The sequence below is a fragment of the Lepisosteus oculatus genome, chromosome 5 (genome assembly GCF_040954835.1).
Source record: "Lepisosteus oculatus isolate fLepOcu1 chromosome 5, fLepOcu1.hap2, whole genome shotgun sequence".
In the NCBI taxonomy this organism is placed as follows: domain Eukaryota; kingdom Metazoa; phylum Chordata; class Actinopteri; order Semionotiformes; family Lepisosteidae; genus Lepisosteus; species Lepisosteus oculatus.
In genome coordinates, this window is record NC_090700.1 from 46,810,485 (window position 1) to 46,833,017 (window position 22,533).

Consider the following 22,533-nt stretch of genomic DNA (forward strand, 5'->3'; position numbering starts at 1 on the left):
TTCAAAGAACAAAATGACGGCGAAAAAAGATTTAGTTAAAAAAAGTCATACTAAAGGTATTCCCGGCATATCATTGGCTGGTTAAGTTCAGAAATATATTTCAGAAAACACGCGGAAAGGAGTATTTTGATGATAAAATCTGGATTATTTTTCTTATTTCTCCAGAAACACATATGGTTCTTCCTTAGAGTTGTCTTGTTGAGGCAATTCTAATTTCTAAGTGTATCCATATATTTTTACGGAGAATCAGAGAAAAGTATCGGCAAATATTCCGTTATAAACTCATGGGGTACGGTTGATGTAATATTAAGGGTTGTTTAGCATTGACGTTGTTAATGGTGCATGTTACATACTAACAGTACTTTCAATGACCCATTGAACGTGCTGTTTTTGTAGTTTTTCCGATTCTACTGTAACTCTAGTCGGGAAGGAAGTCTAGTCTTGATCATGTTTTTAATTCCATTACTACCATTAGACTTGCTTTGATTTTTTTTTCAAGTAAGATTGTCTTAAACTGTTTACGTCAATATACAGTAGAATGTCTTGTCTCAGGAATGTTTTTAGCAAGTATTGAGGATTCTTCGAAATTTTAGCTGAAATAGCACAGGGCTATCCAACATGTTTCATAAGGTTGTAAAAAAATGTTACAACTTACAAGCACCTGTCATATTTTGAATTTTACAGTTATCTTGCTAAGCAAAATTAACCTCCAATACCTTGTGAAAAAAGATGTAATAATTTAATGATTGACAAAAATCTGCATGTTGTTAAATTGTTCTGTAACACCATTCAGTTTTATTTCTTGTTCATTGGTTCCAATAAAACAACAAAACAACATCATTTTCATTACTTTATTTTGTATACAACTCAATATGCTTTACTAATCACGAAATCAAACTATGAGAGAGTCTCCACATATAAACACACGGTATGCAGAAACAATTTGCGGTATACCCCGGTACATGCATGTGTACCGTAGTATACAGTGGTACGTTTTCCAGATGTACCCAACCCTAATACTTACACTGTTAAAATGACTGAAAAAATAATAGAACTGAATTAAATGCAGAAATAAAGCAAGGCCTAAACTAAAAACAGCAGAAAACACACAGGAGCCACTCAGACCTTGTGACGTAGCGCCACCCTTTAAAACGGCACTTTGAATTCTACCCTTACCAAGTGTGGCAAGTTGTGGGAAAAAAAAAAACTCCTGTACTACACAAGAACAAAACCATTGTGGTGCTTGGAAAAGGATGCTTCAGAAAGGAAAGCCTTTTTCCAGGTGGGACATCGTTGTCAATCTGACCCATCTGTATAAATGCCACTGACCAGATCCTCACTGCAATTGAGAATGACTGTACATGAAATAAAGGCTAATTATCCTTGGTCTTCGTTATCATCTCCTTCATGCACATAGGCTTTTGACTCCCCCTGTCGCCATTCCCCCATCCTATTTCATTACACTGTGTACAGTACATGCCTTGTAAGGAATTTTCTTGGGACACAACATGACCTTGCATGCTTTTATTATACACAGGTAAAGCATGCACAAGTGCAAAAGGTGATACCGTTTATTAGGATTTAATGGTAAGGAGCACCGTTTTCAATCTGTGTTGGATACATCTTTGCTAAATGCCAAATCACAAGCACTCCTGACATTGTGTGCATGAATTTGTCTGGATCTAGATGTTACACTAGCTGAAAAGCTGCAATATTGCACAAGCAGAGCCCAGTGACAAGGGTGCACTTCAAAACAAGAGAGATGTTAGGGCCTCTGATCTGTAGCCTGGAAAGCTGAAGGCAAGCGATTCCCAAAGGAGAACTGCTCCCCTGTTTTGCAGGCTGTCAGCAAACCCACTGAAACCTGGTATGTCACCAGCGAGGATATCTAATGAATGTCCTGTCACTGCAGTAAATGATTCATGAAGATGCAGACCAGCAAACACAGGAGGCAGAGAAGGCGTTCTGAATTATGATTCGATAATTTCCGTCTGAGTAACAGAAAATATCGCTGCAAGGCGCTACAGTGAGGTACATACTAATTCATCACTTCTCAGCAATCTGAATACAGCTATTGCCCTTTATTTAGATTCTCACATGTGCTGTGCAGCAGTTCTCAACTGTAATTGGGCAGGAATTGCTTCACTGCTGAGTGTCTTATTACTCCATAAACTCCTAGCTGAAGCACAGGCTTTTCCTGGTTTAAGTTTGTTTACAAATACAGTAGGAGTTTAAGATATTGGTTTGTGTAATCAAGAAGACAACAAGGACATTAGACTCAACACCATTAGTCCTTACCTTGCAATGGTTAACAAGAAAAAAACATACAACAATCTGGCAGTGTCTAGTACCTTTCCTTTTATGAGGATGTCATAAAGCAGACAATTATATGCAGCAGAGACCAAACAGAAATCAAATAATTCAAAGCTCTGGAACCCAGATGGTTCTGCTCAATAGCAGACTGTGTGGGCGTCTTGAGAGACTAGTCTATCTGGAAAGTCACTAGTTGCTAATACTGAGAGAAGGATCTGGACACACAGAGACACACACATTTTGTACTGAGCAAACACTGCATGTGGCCCAAGAGGACACTTTCCAGGTTACAATCCAACCTCCTCAGGTCAAGAGCCTAGTGACTCTAACCAGAGAAATGAGGATTCACTGATTAGACAGTCAAGATTGTGAAATAATAAAGAACAAAGAAGAAATTGCACACAACACATCAGGAGTTTTTTAGTCTCCGTCGACTCCTCTCTCTCTGTGTGAGAGTCCAAGTGATGTGTGCCGACTGATCCCCAGTCAATGAGGCCAAGCGGGTGGCTTTGCTGCAATGCTGAGTGGAACACAACCTTTTGCACTCCGTATTCCCAGTGCAAATGCCCCCCCACACCTCATCGCTTGTTAGCAATACTGCAAGTGTCACGGACGTCCAAAGGGACTAACCGTGGGGAGCAGGAGAGCGGAAAAAGACCCATATGCGTGGCGGCGAGACGGGAAAAAGGCCCGGGCTCATTAGTGCAAAGAGTTCAGGAATGCCGTATAGAAACCTATGCCCTCAGGGAGCGGACGTGGGGCGCCCTGGTGCTAGGCGGGTCTCAGGACATCCGAACCTCAATGCTGAGCGAGGACAGAGTGCAAGACCCGGAAATATATAGCCCAAGGGAAAGAGAGGGACAGGAAGGACAGCAGACCGGAAACTAGGGACAGGACAGAGAAGGAGCGCCCCCTGGCTGCAGAGGGCGTGACAGCAAGGCAGGGAGGATCAAGGCCAGCCTCTGAGGTTTCTCTGGAGGGAGACCAGAACCACCATCAGTACACAGAATGTGCTTTAATGTCCACCAGGTGTTACACACTTGAGTGCTGAAGAGCCCAGATTTCCAGATGATGCAGATCACTCCGAATGCCACACAAAATCCAGCAGGAGCCATGAATTTGCAGCACAGAGGCATCGCAAGTCAAACCAGCTTTTAAATCACAGCAGGGGCTCCTCTGGCAAAAGTAACGTTTTCCTGTGTTCCTTCTATTCAATTTCTCAGTCCACAGTGTCATCATAATTAGGCTTTGGACTTCGATGGTTAGATATTTGCCAGTTCTAACCTGCTTTACCACGTGAGTATAATTTAAAACATGTTAACTTTTTAAAACTAAACTAAGAGTTTCTGATGAAACATTTTTTCACAGAATTTGATATCTCCATCTTTCAAAGATCAAGAGGATTCTCTCCCACTGTAACTAAACTACACGATTTGAGGCCACTTTAACATTAATTCATGTTAACAAAATTTTACATTTATATGCACACACATACAGCAAACAGCTCATCTATCGTCAACTATTTTATGCCAAAATACGAACATCAAAACCTGATACAACGTGACATTCAATTCACTACACAAGATACAGAAACAAGGAAATGTAAAGCTAAATTAATGGCACATGACATCAGCTTTACACTTTGAACCTGAAAATTTGATCTCATTTCTGTATGGGACAGATAACCGTCCCTGTTCAGTGTGAAAGAGGGAGGATGAGACCGACATGAACTTGTCATTTAATGCACATTCCAAACGGAGGAGGGATGACTCTCAACATTAATTTATTTTGCACAGTGGGACAAAAAAACGTATAAAGAGGAATCAATAAAGTCTGGCTGAGAAGGGAGGTGTGTGTGTTGTTTACCAGGGACTGTTTCCGCTAATACTTTTCTGACAGCCTCCGGTGATTGCTTCTGTCTTTGAAGTAGCAGCCTTCCCCTGCACATGTGACTATTCACCAGAGGGTTTCCAGAGGCAGTGTTTCCTAATGGCTAGAGAGATCTAAGGATGCACAGCCAGGAGAGGTTCTCTTCAAATCCCATTTCTGCAAAGATTTACCAAGCGTGTCGCCTCACCTCCTCACGTCTTTGTCAGGGCAGGAGAAACCTGCTGGGAATCACAAATGTCACGCGGTTTGAAATACAGTGCAATGGGTCAATAATTTCTCCTACATTATCTTGTTTTGAAAAAAAAAGCATAAAGGAGACCATGAATCCTCATTTTTGGAAATTATTCCTAGCTGCTTGAATGACAGCTTTTTATGGGGTCTCTAAAAAAGACCGCTGCAGGTTTTTTTTTGCTAAGAAATGACTGCTGTTCGGGAGGAAATTACAGGCTTGGGACATCTGAGTTTAGACAGATGCGTGATTTAAACGCCGGGAATCGTTCCATTTTTTATTTGTTTGTTTGTTTGTTTTAGCAACAGAGAAAGGCAAAGGGGATTATTCCAGATCCAGCACCGAGATGTACAGCTGTCAGGCCCAGCTCAACACAGTGACAGGCAGCTAAGCTTCTGTTTGCTTACAGTATGTTGTCCGTTCAGAGGAAAGCAGCAGGCTGAGAAGGAGCACAGGCGTGTTCTGTTTGAATGGCATGACGGTGATGATGGTGGCTGGGAGGGGAGGGGGGGGGGCAGGCCATTTACCAGCAAACCTGCATTATCAGGCACAGGCTGCCTGCTTCCCAGCTAGTGCTGCTGATAAGATGATCTTTCTACTTTTAGACTGACAAAGAGCTCCCTCCCTCCTAGGCCGCAATTCATGTCGGACTGAATTAAAGGCCCCGGTAGTGGCTGCCACAGCTGCAGTAAAAACAGAGCTGCCTTGACTAATTGCTCCCTTGTCATTAGCAAGCTGGAGGAAGTTAAGTCTGTGGTTTCACCTTGGGGTCACGCGCATAAGTCAGTGTCATTCAGGGAAAAATAAAACAAGATTGGTGGAATGAACGGTACTTCGCCTATCTCACTGGGCTCTGACCTGCATAATAAACTTTCAACTCTACCTGCTAGGACACACAAATTCAGATGTATTTCAGATAAACCAGTGCTGACAGGCTACTGCCATTGTTATATACCTCTTATATTTTGTACTGAAGAAGCAAAAACAAAGTTTTATTTGCTCAGTAGTATATTTTGAATGACAACGGCACTGATGCCTTGTATGATATTACAGAACCACAGTTTTACAAAAAGGAATGATGGGGTTGTTATTTCTGATGACAAAAGTTTCAGATGATCTGTTGTTAAGAAACACTAATTACACTGAACCCGAGTACACAAGCCTTAGAAAACAAGTTCACATGTTGCAGGGAGACCTGCATCCTGGTTTTTCCGTAAACACCTTAAAAACCACAAGTGTGCTGTATTCCTAGGACACAGCCTCTCACAGTTTATTACTGTGAAGAGTTTATTACTTCTTGACACACAGTCTGAGACAACAGTACTGTCTGAACCTCAGTTTCACACCTTTACCTGTCATGTGGGCCCAGTGTTGACAGCACTGAAGCAGTGAGATTTGACCATGAGGAGGAGGAGCAGAAAGAGAAAATAAAACGGATGCTACCCCTTTACCTACGCTGTTTTTTCAAAAACATGAAAAACACAGTAACAGCATGCCATGCCAACACAGATGGGTTTTTTTAACGCGCTGGTATGAAATTATGTACAGAGAAATGAAAGACTGCAAAGACAGAGAGACTGCTGTGGTCCTTCTGCATCCAGTGGCTGGACCAGCACCCATCTGCTTAGTGATGCCCATAGGGGACCTTCAAAGAGTCCTGTGCAAGGCCTGCGTCTTGACACACCAGGGACGATGCAATATAGCCTGAGACCATCTGAGCATGTGGGTTAACAACACTCCTGCTGTGCTGCCATACTGTTCCTATATCTGTATTCACGAACAGTAATTCACAAAGTGAAATCCCGCTATAAAATCCTATTACATCAGAATTAAACAGTGCAGTACAATTTTTAGGGCAAAGCAAGAGATAAGATCTCTAAACAACATTGACTATATTATTAAACAAAAGGAAAGTTTTTCATCCAAGGTTACAATTCAGGAATAAACAGTGTGAAGAGAAGCCCTGTTAACAAAGGAGACACTGTTGGAGCTGTGAGCAAAAAAAAAGACTAATTGGCTAATTTTACCAGTAATTACAGAATTAATTTAGGTACTTAGCAGTATGAGGGCTTACATTATTGTGCACCGTTGGAGGAGGAGAGGTGTTTTCTGAAAGGAGGCCATGATTTAGCAGTGTGCTCTATTAAGGACATAAAGAAAAAATGCCGTTATTTGTTGGCACTGTAACTAAGTGGGCTTTGATCAAAAGGTTTGTTTTTTTCAGCCCCATAATCTCTGCGTTTGCACATCTTGACAGACAGAGCAAGCTCACGTGCTGCGGTATTCCCCTTGAGACCGTGCTCCAGTTTTACACAAAACTCAAGTTCGGAGTGCCATGAGCTAGGGGAGAATCGTCTCTTTCAATAGCGTGACGTTAGCATGCGCTGATAATCACTTCATTAAACCAGAGCGGCTAACGGAGAATTCTTCATTTCTTCCAGTGGTGATCAACCCAATCCTTCAGTGCCCCAAAGCAACTCATTTCATTTCACCACCCATTTAAATTACTTTAATTGACAGAATTATTTCCTTAATTGCTCCAAATAACCATTTTCCCCTAGTCTTAATGAGCCACTAATTAAAATAAATCTATAAAAGGTGGAAGACCACGGTACGCACACAAGCAAGGTGAAACCCCTGTTTTTTATCACTGAATGCTCAGCTCAAAACAAAAACAACAAGCACTGAAAGCCAATAGCAGCGGTAGCTGCAGGCTTCAAGCTACTAAGGGTGTGAAACATCAGGTGGGGGCACTGCAGTGATCAGCTGCCCCAGATTATGTGAAGGGCACTGTGCAGCTGGCCCACGTTATCAATCACCCCTGCCTGTGATAAGTGCTATCAATGCATAACAGACCACTGACTGTCACCCCACAGCTCCAGGGGATTTACAACCCCCCATGGCCAGGAAGACTTTTATATCTCTGCAATGAATGGAGCCATTCTTCCTGTCATATCAGAAAGCACACTGCTAACAATACATGTGCCTGTCCTGCAGCCTGTGTTTATAGCACACGTCCAGCCCTAATGAGGTACCTCTGCTGAACACGTCCTGTCCTAATTAAGATTCCGCGGATTTCTCATATAAATACCTTCAGTAATTTTTTACACAAGAAAAGCACTTGGGCACCACTGTGCTTCAGTTACAGCATCCAAAACAAACCGATCAGTGCCAGACAATAGTTTATTTTTTCCTTAACTGAAGAATACCCACAGTTTTTAATATAACCCTCCTTTGACAACTGTCAGCTGCGGTTTCTTGCTGGTGGCACTGTTTTATTATTGAACACAGTTAGAAGTATTGAGATACTACCTCTGAACGGTAAATGGACACTCTGAGCTCTCTGAACAGTAAATAGCCAAAAGACCTTCAATCCCCAGTCTAATCTTTCACCTTACATGAGTACTAAATAATACAGAGAAATATAAATAAATGAGTGCTATGCTGAAGACTGCAAAAGGATTTAAGAGACAAGAACACATTGTGGGAATAATCATTCTCCAGACACCACTGCTGCATCTCACAATGCCTGTCTGCAAACATTGGCACACATACCAACTTTCAACAGAATTAAAGTTTAATTAAGAAGCTAGAGGCGCTCAGAGATCATGTTAACAAAATGCTTTATATTTCTGAACTAACACAATTTTCTGTACACATAGCAAAAACCTTAATGTTGTGATAACAGCACTGATTCCACTGCAGTTTTTCCACAGCCCACCCATTCACAAAAGCTGCAACCCCGTGCAACGAGAATGGAGTGCTACCGGGCTCCTGCCCCATTGAAGTGCATGTGCAGTCACAGAGGGGATGTCAGGACATGCTTGACAGCCTGTGTACAGGGGACGCTTTTCAGGGGGCACTCCACTCAGATGGCATGGTGTGAGCCGACACAGAAGGATTCACGCTCTAAGTAAAAAGGTTAATGCATGCATCACGTGCGCTGGGCTCCTCTGTGCTGCCAGGCACGGATCTGTAGAACAGAACTGTGAAACACAACATCAGCTGCAACAGTAAAAACAGCCAACCAAGGAAAAAAGGAGGGCTCTCTTAACAAAGCCCGTCCTGCACTTTCATTTGTCAAATCCCACAACTGCAAAATGTACTCTACAGTACGTGCACACCAATAAAGAAGCAAACGCAGGATAGCCGCAGTCTGCAGATGATTAGCAGCGGTAGTTAGCGAATGACTGTCTACTAGCACACTTGAGGGGTGCCAAGCAAGCTGCCAATGACGATAAATTTAACACACCACCACCTGTTTCAAATTATCAATAGACACTCACATCAGCAGATTTCTAAATAAAATTCTCTCCTTTACATTCAGCGTGATACATTTCACGCACCACCTTTCGATTTATTTTTTTCCCAGGAAAAGCCCCAAAACTATGTCAAATGCATTATTCAGAGCACCTACTGTATAAGCAAAACATTTTGATTCTGGGACACAGGTGCTGAACGCATTATCTTGTCAAAAGAATTTTGCCTTTATTACCGAGAAACTTTAGGACACCACAGTGAAATCACTCTGAGATGTATTTTTACATACACAACACTATTGTGGGGATTATTATTTTTTTACCAATCTATTCACACTCTTGAGAGTCTGCAGGACGATTTGATGTAGAGTAATATTTTAAATTAAAAAAGTGAGTCTGGAAGCACGCCTGTCTCTGAACAAAGAGAACAGCGAAGTTGGCGGCTGTCAAGATCACTGCGCCCAGTCACTGTTTATCTCTTAAGACAGAACAGTTCTACATCTTTGTACAATTTAAATTTTATCCTTTATTTAACCAGATTAATCAGCTCAAGAAAAATTCTTAATTATAATAAGAAGATGGCCAAGAGGCGTCCATCACTGCAGCAGGGAAAGCACAGCAACAAAACAGAAAAAAGAAACATTAATGTGCATTAAGAGAGAGGATGTGGTCATATTAACAAGAGCAAGGGTCCAACAGAAACTATTTAACCCAGCAATACTCTCGTGTACACAGAGAGAGAGTCTATGATCAAATCATTATTTCCTATAAAAATGTATTTTCCTGGACTCTTAATATTGATGATAGACAGATCTTTCCATTGGGATTCTGGAAACCACCAAGAATTTGGAATGAAAATTCTTATGCACAGAGTGTAACAGATTCAGCAAACAACTGGCCCTTCCTGAGACAGGGAGAACCAGAATGAAACAAAGCTGGAATAAAGGAAGATCTTTAAAAATGTGTAGCAGGCAAGATAACTAAATCAAACTTGCTTGCATCAGCCTTGGAAGACGACTGTCATTGATCTAGCCGGATATTAAGCATGGCTGTACTGTGTGTTTTACTCAAGTGTTCTGCTCATTTTTAACAATACAGCATATCTCACAATCTGAAGTATCAGAGCTGAAGAGATGACTAAATATTTAATAAGATCAGTCTTATTAACTGGGGAATAATTTACATCTTTCCATTTTCGCTGGAACACTTTGCCCTCTTAAATGCCACTAGGCAGTGCCAATAACCATCAACTACTTTGAAAACTTACAGCTTTACAAAATAAACCTTCATGGCATTATTAAAATCCATAGTTAGTGGCACTCTAAAGGTAAAAGAGAAAGAAATAGCCTGCCCACTTTATTAAGAATGCCCTATAATATTCCATACAATCCCTGCACTCAGAAACCCTAATACTCAGAAGATTTCAAAGCTTGTTTCATAAAGAGCTGAAGAATGTCAGCTGAGTAATACAGAGAATGAGATGAGTCAATCTACTTTTACAGCCAACACTCATCTGTCACACATCCTCTACAACAGCAGGAGTGAGTGCTTGATTTCAAAAGGCTTATGTTTGCATTTTTAAGTCACAGTTCTTTTAAAGCTGACGTTAAGTGGAGAAAAAAAGATTCTACATACAGTCGTGCCATTTGTGCATTTGGTCTGTTACAAAAAAAAGATTTTCCATGCAACATATTAAACCTGTGGTCGGAGGTTACACTGTGTCAAGCTTACCTTTAATTTCAAATGGATACAGTGACACTACTGTATATAAAAGTCCTAAAGCACAAAAATGACAGAGTGATTTAATTACATTCAAGCAGCGACACTGAAAATGAACGCCTCATTGAGGGTCTTCAGGTGAGCAATTAAAAAACCTGTCTTCTTGTCCTAATAGCAATGTCAGAGGGTTGACAACCATGTGAAGTATAAATTGTAACTTCTACCATCCTTAATTCCCAGGGCTGACCTGTGCTGACTTCTCTTCTCAAATCCCTACCCATGCCCCTCCATCCCGGGACCAGGTGGAGGTAACCTGCACAGATCTTTGATCACATTCGAGAGGAAAAGGACTACGCTCCTAAGGTGTCAGCCATTGTACGAGTATCAACCTGCAAAAACAACACTCACTCATGCTGCATTGCAGCAATAAGAAACATCCCTTTTTTATTCCATAATGGATTTGTCTGTCAATGAGTAACAGCCGCCAATTTATCCCCGAAGAGCAATATACTATCTTGTCCTGTACTCCCTCAATTCTTTACGCCCCCCCACCTTCGCCTTATGGCTGTTGTTTAAACTCGGCACTCACGAAACGGCTGTTTTCTGCAATTCTGAGCCAGGGCCCTAGCCGTTTTTATTCTGCGTGCGACACAGGTTCTTCTCCCTGTCAGCGCATGGACACAAATAATTTCTCCTTCTTGGCAGGAGACAGGGTGTCTAATAGCTGCACACTGGGATAAACTGTAAGAATGTCTGTGGAAATGAGTAACGTGGCAATTTGCAGACAGGTCCCGGGTCTAAGTCAAATTGGTGCTATGGCTGCTCAAAGACCATCACTGACAGTTTTCCATGGTGGCAAAGGCAGGCAACCTATCATCACAGCCGCCTCTATTTTGGTCACACTGTTTCAGAGCCATTGAAAACAATACAATAATGACAATTACACGGCACACGGCCCCCGACAAGCCTTCAAGAAATGCAGCCCGGCTTGAACGGTGCCAGTGCCAGCTGGGGGACTAACTCTGCTGTTAATGAGGGTGGTGTGGCAGAGACTGAGATGAGTAAAGATAGCTGCTGCAGATGTCTCTCCAAAGAACGGCGGTCAGTTCCCTGGCAGAATCTTGCAATTTGCTCTGCAGCCTCCATAAGGACCCTCTCTGGGCAGCATTCTCCGTCTTCAGAGATTACAGCATTTTCCTCGGCCCTCTCCTCATGCCTTCACTGCAGAGCCCGGGCCGCTGCAATTAATGTCCCACCTCTCCCAGATCCGTTTGGAATTCCAAACCACAGCCCTACTACTTCGGTAATAAGAGCTCTAAGTAAATGATGAGTAAGTAGCAGTGGCCAAGCTGCTGTTCAGATGTTTGTATTCTCATAGAGCATTGAGATCTCTTCCCCCTACTCCCACACCAAGGGTGTGCAATTAATCTGCTCTTAATATCATGCCCACTGCAGCTAATGTCTCAGTGTTTTTTTTTTTTACTTTAGTATTTGAAATCCACGGTGCATTTTGCTTCACGATTAAGAGACAGTTCTTTAATCATCAATATTTATACTGCAAAGCAAGGATCTTTTGTGCAGTAAGGCAGATGGACAAAGAAAACGCCGTATTTATCCTCCAGGAAGTGGAGTTTGGGACCTTGCAGACCTCAGTTTGCAATCACTCCGGCAGGAAAAGAGGCAGTGGAAATCATCAAGGCGCGCTGTTTTGTCTTACTCCCATCCTTCATGGATCATTACTGAAGGAATGCAGAAGGAATTGGCATGGCTCTGCTAATGTTAACACTTTCCAGCATGCTGTATGCGCTGCATGCAGTGTGTGCGCACCACACTGGTACACCAGTGCTGTATTGGCTCTGACAGCAATTTCCACCCAAAATAAAAAAAGACACAATGATTCCCACAGAAGATGAACTTGATTATATACACCGGGAGTTCTCTCCCTGTTGCAGTGAAAAACATATTGAAAACGCAGTAAGAAACCCAGTTCTTGCTGCTACATCAGCACACATCTGCAGAACACACAGAGTCTTTATGTTTCGGATCATTTGTTTAGATACATTCTGAGGTGCTCATTCATTCTGTGCTGCAAAAATGTCATTTTGAAGCACGGAGTGGAACTGTGTGCTTTTCAGAAAATAAAATATCAAAACATGTACAAAGAACTTCCCTGTTCATTATATTTTTTTATGGCTATTACAAAACTTACATCATGCACAGAATGTACTTTGTATCATTCTCTACTGTACCGATGCAGGTTTTACTGTGATTTTACTATGATTTTAATATGTTTTACAGTAAAAGATTCAATTTACGGTTTAGTATTAAATCTTTAAATTTAGAGTATTGTACACATTTGCAAAATGATCACAAATGTTAATTATGATCGCAATATATTTTTTCTGGTAACTAAATAAAATTACTAGTGAAGGTTTAAGGTATTAGTTTATAATTAACTCCAGTAATCCTGACTACTGAGGTACAGAACAGGTATTGCCTTCAGTTCACTGTGCTAACACTTCTTCTCCACCACTAAGGTTGCAGCCCCCTGTCCATTGGGGCACTGACCCTAGGCTAATGGCCAGCCAGATCCTCCTAATATTTTATTCCCTATACCCTGAACTTTTGAATTGTGCATTAGAGTACAGTATGTGTCTCGCATTGTTTCATCCCTGTCCAGGCCGCTGCTAAACTGAATCAAGCCAATTTCTTTAAAAAAATTGTCTTTAGTTTGCAAAACGACGTCAGAGGGAGTTATCAAACAAACAGAACCGATTATCGATATTGTAACGCAACGGGGGTTCAGGTGGGCGCCCTTGCCGCATTTAGTCCTGCTATCAGAGGTAAGGGCGGCGACGTCACCGCTCTGGTAAGTCGGCTCTTACACACCCTGATTGCCGTATGCGTTACAATATATTTATATGCTGTATGTTCAGTATATATTGTAACGCAACGGGGGCTCAGGCGGGCGCCCTTGCCGCATCTGGTCGGCCCCATCCCGACTGGAGGCTCGAACCCGGGACTTCCGTGTCTCTCTGCAGCAACCTAGCCCCGTGAGCTAAAGAGAGATCTCCCTACAGCCCAGTAGCTGTGGTCCTGCTATCACAGGGAAGGGCGGTGACGTCACCCGCTCTGGTACGCCGGCTCTTACACATAGTGCTTGTCGGCTATCGCGTTCTTTCGTTTCTCTCCTATGGTGTCATAACGTCAAGCTTTTGTTCCAGAGTAATAGCTTTCCTTTCCTTTTCACTTGCATCACACGCACCAATAGATTAAAAAAAACAGCAGAATGCTTCATATCCTTGTAACTCATAGTAACAGCTATATTTACATCTGTTTCCAAAGAATGAAAATATAGTAGCCGAGATACACAATTCTGTTACGTGTACAGGCTGGACAAAGACTTGCGGCGTGAGACGAGAGGCCACGCCATCTCTCAAGAGTGCGTTGCTGTGCTCAGCAGTAAGTACTATACGAGTGTTACTAGTTCCGGTATACTTCAATCGCGTTATATCCGACACGCACACGCGATATGAAAAAAGTGTTTCTTAATAAATTAATATTGGGTGCCTGCCTTTTAGAAATGAAAGGTCAATATTGACTAAAAAGAGCTGGAAAGCCAATTCGTCCGCTCATTGGTGACCGCCATATGAATGAGCAGACTGTTCAAATCGGTACAAAGAAATAATGGAACAAAAGTACTGAAAAACACCGTTGCTATACAAGCCTGTTTATTTTAGTGTGAAAGCATTGCACAGCAACATGTTTGTTATTAAGTGCACAAATCAATTCTAGGTAAACATCAAAGATATTGACTCAACTTACTACTGTTTACTGCCAGTCTTGTCCAATACATTTTGTGCTCTATAACCTAGTGCTGCATTAAGGCTGGAAACAAGATTCATCAGGAACACAGCCGGCAGTCTCAATCCAAAATACCTTATGAGTAGGGAATTGCCTTGCTGAACTTCAAAGGCTCAATGCGCACGCTTTGCATTACATTCATTCACTTCTGAGTGCTGGAGTTGGAAATTCGGGGCCTAGGTTCTGTCAGGCCACATAACACTTCATTTCATATCCATTCCTCCATTTGTGAAGACATGATTCTAATAGTGCATGCTTAGTATTAACCATAACGTCTCCCACATAAAGACAAGAAACAGCTTCACCAAACAGGTCTAACGCATCACATTTCCAATATATTATCATATATTTGTAAGGGAAGCATCTTCCAATTTGCTTGCTTTTTATTTCACCACCCAGACATCTGGACAGACATATCTATCTATCCCTGTGCATTTAAATACAAGTGACAGTGTCTGAGCATTGCTCCAGAGTCACAGTGTAACCATATATTACATGTATATTGTAAATTGAGGTGCGCAGAATGTGCCCACTTTAGTTAAAATGAGAAATGACAATCAAGAATGTGACAACAATATCAACAGTTGTCAACTCAGAATGATCCATGAGAAGCCCATTTCACAAAAAAAGATCATGTATTTTAAAATGTACACAGCCCAAAGCTACTGTACATTTAACATACTCCCTTGCCTTGCGAATTAATATGATCTCTGAGGTATCCTCTAAGTGAATGGTTATTGATTAATTTAGCTTTGTTCTTTACTTCTGTGTAATACTTGGGCTGTGACCCAGAGACATGAAGGCTGTTGCATAATTAAGTAAAGGCTGTGGCATTTCTAAATAATTAAACGTGTACTCCAGTTTTCCACGTCGATAAATGATGTGTCAACATCCTTGTACTGGGGAGCTGCAAGCCGGAATCATAGATTTCAGACATTAAAACTGTCTTCACAGACCAACTGTCAAGCCTTAAACACGTCCTTGATATAAATAAGTCCTTGATAAATATTTCATCCTGCCTGCATGAAGTATACTGCAGCTGCAAATGCTTGGGACTAGAGAGGTTCAGACCGGCACTTACCACTAAGGAGAGAGGCCTCTTCCAGGACACCACCCCGATCAGACCGGACAGCAGCACCTGGGAATCATCAGAGAACAGGTTGTTACCACCCCATGGGAAGCTGGCAATGCAGTAGGAAAGGTCATAGAATACTTACAGAACAGCCGAGGTTTCTCTCAAGATAGCCACAAACAGATAGGAGGATGCTGGGACTATGTACACCCACAGGGGCTGCAGGATCCTACAATATGCCATGACAGCAAAACCCCCTGTTAATTAACACTGAGAAGATAACAGGCGCTGCACAGAATTAATGTGAACTACAGAAAGCCGAAACAAAGAGCATTTTTTTAAAGAGTGCACCTGAATGTTGGAAAGCTCTTCCGAAGCCCAGTGCAAAAATCTGAACAAATCTCAAGCGGTTAAATTTGGGTGACGATCATGCCTTCATTTCATAAAAATAATGTAATGAAGCTGTGAAGTGCCACATTAAACATTTAGATGCTAATTGAAAACTCTCTCAAGGCAGTTGAAAGGTTCTCTGTTTTGGTTCTGCAACATTAAGACTTCATTTATTTTTCTTTTGGGGAAAAAAAATAGTGAACAGCCAAAACAAAGCACGGTGCTTTATGAATAATGGCTTTTTCATATATAACCGCTGACAGCATTAAAATGTTAATCAACTTCACAAGCAGCATCACAGACACCACCAAGAAGAAACCACTCATCTCTCTTCAAAGGGGTATCTTATGTGTAAAACGTTAGCTGCACCTAGAACACCCTTAATATCCTTACAGTACGTCAGGCAACTAGAGACAAGAAAGTAATGAAAACATGGTAGCCCCTTGAGGTGCTTCACACATATTATTTCCATAAATGTCACTCATGTCACCACCTTGCAGTCTGCTCTTTTCCATGTTTTTGAAGCTAAGTAGGAGTGGGTCTGGACAGCACTGGGATGGGAAATCTTCAAGGAAAACCAGATTTGCTCAAGTGGTATTGGTGGACCAGTAGGTTGGTCCCTTCCCTCTCGACTAGAATTTCCAAACAAATGCCCCACTATGATGACCAGGCACAATGTGCTGTAGAAGGTGCTGGTTTGTGGTTATGATGTTAATGTGAGTTCCAGATTTGATAATTAAAGATTCCACGGCACTGTTCATAGGAGTAGAGATGTTAGCCCCAGTGTCCTGACTAAATTCCTATACTCTCCAATTGTACAGTCTGGCCCCCCAACAGTTCCCTCTTAATCGATTCATTTCTTCTCTATCCACTGTGTAGTGGGAATATTATGTGTCACCCATGTGGGAGCTGTACTTTAGTGGAGGATAAAGTGGGGCCCTCCTATCTGTAAAGCCCTTTGAGACCCTTTAGGATGAAAATGCAAAGAATTATTATTCCTGCTACTACACTACCCCACCAACATGCCAAAATAAGATCCCTCCCTGTTAAATTCCAAAGCATGGATTAAGTTAAACTAAAAAAAAATCAATCTTTTCCTTTCCTGTACTGCTACTGTAGATATTCACCTTTTTTACAGTTGACAATTTTACAATTACTTTCAGAATAACAGAACAAACACAGCTATGAAAAAACCCATAAAAGGCTACTAGATAAAATAATAAACAGATGTGTTACAAAAATATTCACTGTATATAGGAGGGACTGGACATTCGCTAGAGTTCAGTGCAGAGAACCATTGTGAACAGCCAAAGTAGCCCTCCCTTACTTGACAATCAAAGCACTAATGCATTGACTTTAAGTTAATAAAAAAAACACTGATCAAGTAGAAGAAACAACCATAATCACGAAGTTCTAGAAATCAGGTATAATACAGTAAATAACATGAGTCCCTCCTCTGCATCCAGTAGATGCCAGCACTCTCTCTCTCTGCCTTTACAGCTAATACCCTGCTCCGTGATTAGCATGCCCCACTGTAATGAAAAGGACAATAAAACTAGCAGTGAGCCTGTAAAGTCATCTCCAGTCTGTCATCCACCGCGCCACCGATAACAAACTGGCAGCTATCGTTAAAATGTAAAATCAAGCAAGGAGAGGCTCACTCACAAGTTAGGGTCGTCTCACCATCCTAGTCTTTTTCAAAACGAATTTCTAAATTGTGCTTTACAACCCTCAGCTTGGTTTCATCCCACTTTCCTGTTCTTCCACCCAAGACTGCGTTGGCCAGACCGAATCTCGAATAAGCTAATTTGCAAAAGTTAAACTCACAGATGTCAAGACCCTTCTGTACAAAAAAAACTTTCTGTCTTCCCAAACATGGAAAATAACACTACATTCACAGCGAGTCTACTTTTATTAGCAAGACCTGATTGTTTTGCGTGAGACCTACAGCATCCTGAGCAAAACGTTATGCCTCGTACCACCGACAAACATCACACATGTAGGTATGTTTCTCCATAGTATCAAATATTCATAAAACAGTCATGCACTTAAAGGCTTTCATAGACACAATCCTTCTTGTCAAATCCAGGCAACATAAAAAGTCAGAAACAATGGATCAATGGAATTTCATAGATGAAAAATCTGAAATGAGATCTAAAGAGTTGGGAAAAATTGAAACCAAAGTTAATTTCATTCCAGTCTGCTGTATCCAAGCTCCTTGTAAACGATGCTTCCAAAATCAGAACATGCCCACTTTTCACCCGCTCGCAGCTGGAGCTGAAGTTGTTTCAGAGGGCAGGAGCTAGTCTGTGCTTGAGCTTTGAAATGCCTGTGTCCATTGCAAGAAGTAAGACAAAATTCCTGCAGGGGTTTAAGCCTGAAGTGGTGCAACAGACATGAATTATTGGACACAATATTCCTCACACAATTCAAAATACAATATATGAATAACGCTTTTCAGATACAGGCTGACAAATCACTTGCCGCAATGAGAAGCAAAAAGATTTTTAACAGTATTAAAAAATAATAGCTTTAAACGCCGGCAAAAGAGGTCAGCGGGGCCTTTCAGAACTGGTCTGGAAAATCACGCCTATGGAATCACCACTATGCTCGTCACACTATAACCTTGTGATGAGAACAAAGAGCGCACTGTGGTACAAAGCTAAAGGAGGCAGCCAACATTTCCAAATGCCACAAACAAAAAGTAAAAATCTGTCCGTCTACCTCTGAATGATGACGTACTCTATTCAAAGGTAGGGAGGATAGATATCTGTGCCCAGGCGATGTCACAGAGAAAGCTTGATTTACAGGATTGCAAGTGCACTTGAATTAATCCTGCCACCTAACTCAGGTTTTCCGGTTCAAAAAAGATAATGGGCCGTTTTTTTTTCCTCTTTGTTTTTTCTCGATCCCGTGGGGCATTTTTTCCCACATAGTTTCAGAGTGAACCTCGACTTTCTATCGTCTTTCACATGAATTATTGATTTCCCATTCTGTCTGTATCGCAGCAGCTGTTAAAATATTCAGGAGAGGGGCAAGGACTCTGGTTTGTGTGGGCCAGGCCTTGTCCACTGAGCCCCATTCCAAACAAGGGCTGCTGAACATATGGACACTGTCCACCTCCTAGAGCGAATGTCTCCTGTACCCTTGCAGTGCTCCCGTGTATAATGGAAAACCTTCCAGAGATTCTCAGTTTAAACTGATCACTTTTAAATACACTTTTAAAAAATGTATAGCACCAACCATATTGCCTTTTTCCTCAAAGATTTTCTGTCACATTTTCTGGCCATTTTAGAAAGTTAATTTTCCACTCAGACTGTTCGCAGATACTCTAAATAAAAGTAAATCTCAATAAAACAATCATCCTTTTTTTCAATAGAACACAGTAGGTATTCTTTAGGGACGTTTTTTAAGTCTAATGTTTTATTCATTTCATTTGGCTTATACTTTGAAATGGTAAATCCACATTAGGATTCCCAGAGGCTGTTTTGTGCACCTGGAAAACATACGATAATTAGCATGTTGTTAACAACTGATATCGGTGACATTTAGGAGAAGGCAGGACAGAGGTCTAACTCCCCCTAATAGCAAATAGTAACAGTAGTAGACTGTTGTGTTCAGAAGAGCGTTTAATAACCTGACAGTCCCAAACCAGAAGTGGAGACAGTAGGAGAAATTGACAGGAAGCCTAGTAATGTATTTCAGGCAGACCCCTGCTCTTTCAGTGTCAGTTTCCATTAAGAGCAATGTTATTGTAAATACAATGCATCTCATGGGGTGGCTTATAGCTTTTCACGGTGGAAATTGTCTTTTCTTCATGTCTTTTGAAATGGCTCAAGACACAACTATTAGCAACGCTTATTTGCAGTTAAAATGCATCCAACGTTTTCAGTGTTGGCATGCTGGCTCCCCAAGTCTAGATTTACACAGAGAAATTAAACACGTCAGAACCCTTGGCTGTAAGGTTAACCAATGAAGGACACATAACTGGTGGCTCATAACAGTTCAAAGACAGCAGGATACTTGATGCAGGGGCAAAGCGAGTTAACATTACTTTACTTTATTAACCCTTTACAATTTCTTGCATTAGGAATGATCTTTTCACATACCCCAGCTTGCTCTCCATGAGACACACAGACAGGGAGAGAGCCTGGGGTCAGAGCACAGGGTCTGCCATAGTACAGCACCCCTGGAGCAGTTGGGGTGAAGGGCCTTGCTCAGGAGCCCAACGGAGTAGGATTCCTCTGCCGGCTGCGGGATTTGAACCGGCAGCCTTCCAGCCACAGGCGCAGATCCTTATCCACAGAGCCACCGCTCCGCCCCGAGTTGCTTTATCCTTTTAAAAGGGGGCACCTACCTACAGCATACTGTACAAATTCTCATGCAGAATCTCATTTGTAATTTCCATTGTAATAAAGGCTGGTGGTCTCCCCGCAGCTAAACTGAACAGACATCTTAGAAATGCATAAGTGTTCCAGCTCTCTTATGACTGCCTGTTTCTCCCCTTCTGTTACTTGCATGCACAGTCCTGATCCTGCAGCAGTTAATGTTGAAAAAAAACACTCTCATTAACCGGAGTGAGCGCCGCACGGCACGCTGATTTATCTCTCCCCTCGGGAATGCATTACAGCGTTTACAGAAACTAGAAATTATACGGGTTTGACTTTCAAAAATCACAAGTATGCTTGAAAAATGGCTCTAAGTGTCGACCACAGTGGAGGTTCACAGCCCCACACGGGGCTCCAAAAAAGCTTCATATCCATTCAAATCAATCACGCATCTTTGGAATGAAGGAACTCTGCTCACCCCACGTCAATTTATCAAAGCACCTCCATTTTTTTCCCCGCAATTGCTGCCACCAGGCTCTCGAAATGAACATCTGAATGCTGAAGTGGGGACTTAGTGCAGCATTTGGTTTCCCGAACGTAAAAGCGGCACCGCTCAGCATGCGGCCTTGCGGTTAAAACAGGCTGGAAAAAACTGCCAGCTCCCCAGCGTGGTGAAATGAAGGTCCTGCGCTGCGGTGGTTATTAAATTGGCCACTCCCGTCGCCACTGATGGCTGCTCTCTCCTCTCCCGCCTTCGACACGGCATGGAAATGTCAGCCGCCCGCGTCAGTCAGTGAGAGATATGACTGAAGGCTGTGTTCAGCCCGCGTGTGCTCCTGTCCTGCACCCTCACCCCCACTGCAGCCTCTTCTCAAACAGGCCTTTGCATTACCACTGACAGGAGACTCACAAGATTCCTGATAGTAATATTAATCATTTCCTAGACATGCCACATCCTCTTTCTCCTTGAGACCTCTTACACTCACACTTTAAACCATTTTGGGGGGGTTAAAATGTACAGCATGTAACACAGCACTCCTAAACACCCAGCATGTGTACAGTAAGTATCTGATCAAGCAGAAACAAAGTAAAAAACAAATTACAAGGTGAAAAACAATGCTTTCAGTTGTATCAGGGGTCTGTTTGACAACAGAGGCCGATTGATTTAAATGATGTTGTACTTATATAGCTCCCAAGATCCAGGTCAGAGCCCACTCAAGACTTTCGCCACTATGGGACATGGCTTTCTGCTGTGACCCAAGCTATTTCTTGCTGTACAGGAGCGGTGCATTGTAATTAACGGAGTGGACCCCTGCTTAGTTGACCAAGTACTGCCTAGGGCAGAGGAAAGCACACAGAACTGTGCCTATTGGTGTCTATGAATGCTGTTGGCCATTGGGGGGGAAAACCAGAATGAAAAGATTAATTCTCCTAAGCCTCATAAGCAGACTCAGCTATTAAATCCTTTTTAAAATGAGCAATGCTCACACTGGAGGGTCATGGCCATAGAGGTGAATCAGCATCAACACAGTTCTCACATTCTGGGTCTTTGGCAAATCTGAATTAAATCACTTTTAATGTTAATGATTAAATCAGCATAAAGAGCATGTTGAATAAACAGTAACCTTATGAATAAAACAGATACAGAATATCTACAGAAATATCCCAATTACCTTAGAAAACACTATGTTTATATAAAGAATTGGGACATTTATATATTCATTATTGTGCATGCAGGGATACCCATGTACTGTAATAGACAGAGCTCAACAGAACAGCTAAAAATTGACGCGTGAATTCCCTCATGTAAAAATACCATATTCTGCACACAGCATTTCTTTGGTAGCACAAGAGTGATCCATAAAAGCATACAATAACATATTATAACAGCTCACGTCTGTGCAGTGCAAAGCTTTAGACATTAGGCACTGCAGTCTTATAGGAAACACTAGAAAGCAAGTCAGGTCTTCACCACTGTACCAAAGATGTCCATACAGTACATCTTCACAAATACCACAACACTGACAGGGGTATCAAATGCAAAATGTATACAACACATCTTACTTTTCTGTTGCGATAAAAGCATCTGTTATTTTAAACAAGGATTTAAATCAAGGTGCTCCACACATCAGCCAAGGCAGAGGGATTGTAGCAACCAAGGTTTCCCTGGCAACCAGTAGCTGCCAGTTCTGAGGATACGTAATGATTCTTCCCGTTGCCCAGCCCCCCAAGGACGGCCACTGGCACCTCCTCGCTGTGAACGTCGCAGGCTCGCAGCACCCGAGCAGATACAGATGCTGCAGGCCTGCCCCAGAGCCCCAGCGCTGTGCAGATCTGCGCAGCTAGAGCCCCACCTTCTGCCCTCAATGCAGGGCCATCAGTCTGAGAGAACAGGTAAGCCTCCCGTCTCTGTAAATTTATTTATTCAGCCATAAAGAAACAATCTGTATTTTTTTTTGCTGACGTGGT

General features: G+C 42.0%; 1 protein-coding gene across 2 annotated transcripts in view; it reads right to left on the reverse strand.

Moving 5' to 3' along the window:
- fam189a1 (family with sequence similarity 189 member A1) overlaps window positions 1-22,533 on the reverse strand; it is a 146,996-nt gene that overhangs the window by 64,029 nt on the left and 60,434 nt on the right. For both annotated transcript variants that reach the window (XR_001478038.2, XM_015343263.2), the window contains exon 2: window positions 15,356-15,412. Coding sequence is in view for 1 of the 2 variants with exons in the window: in XM_015343263.2 (XP_015198749.2) it covers window positions 15,356-15,412 (57 nt within the window). In the remaining variant the exon portion in view is untranslated. The remainder of the gene's footprint in view (window positions 1-15,355; window positions 15,413-22,533) is intronic.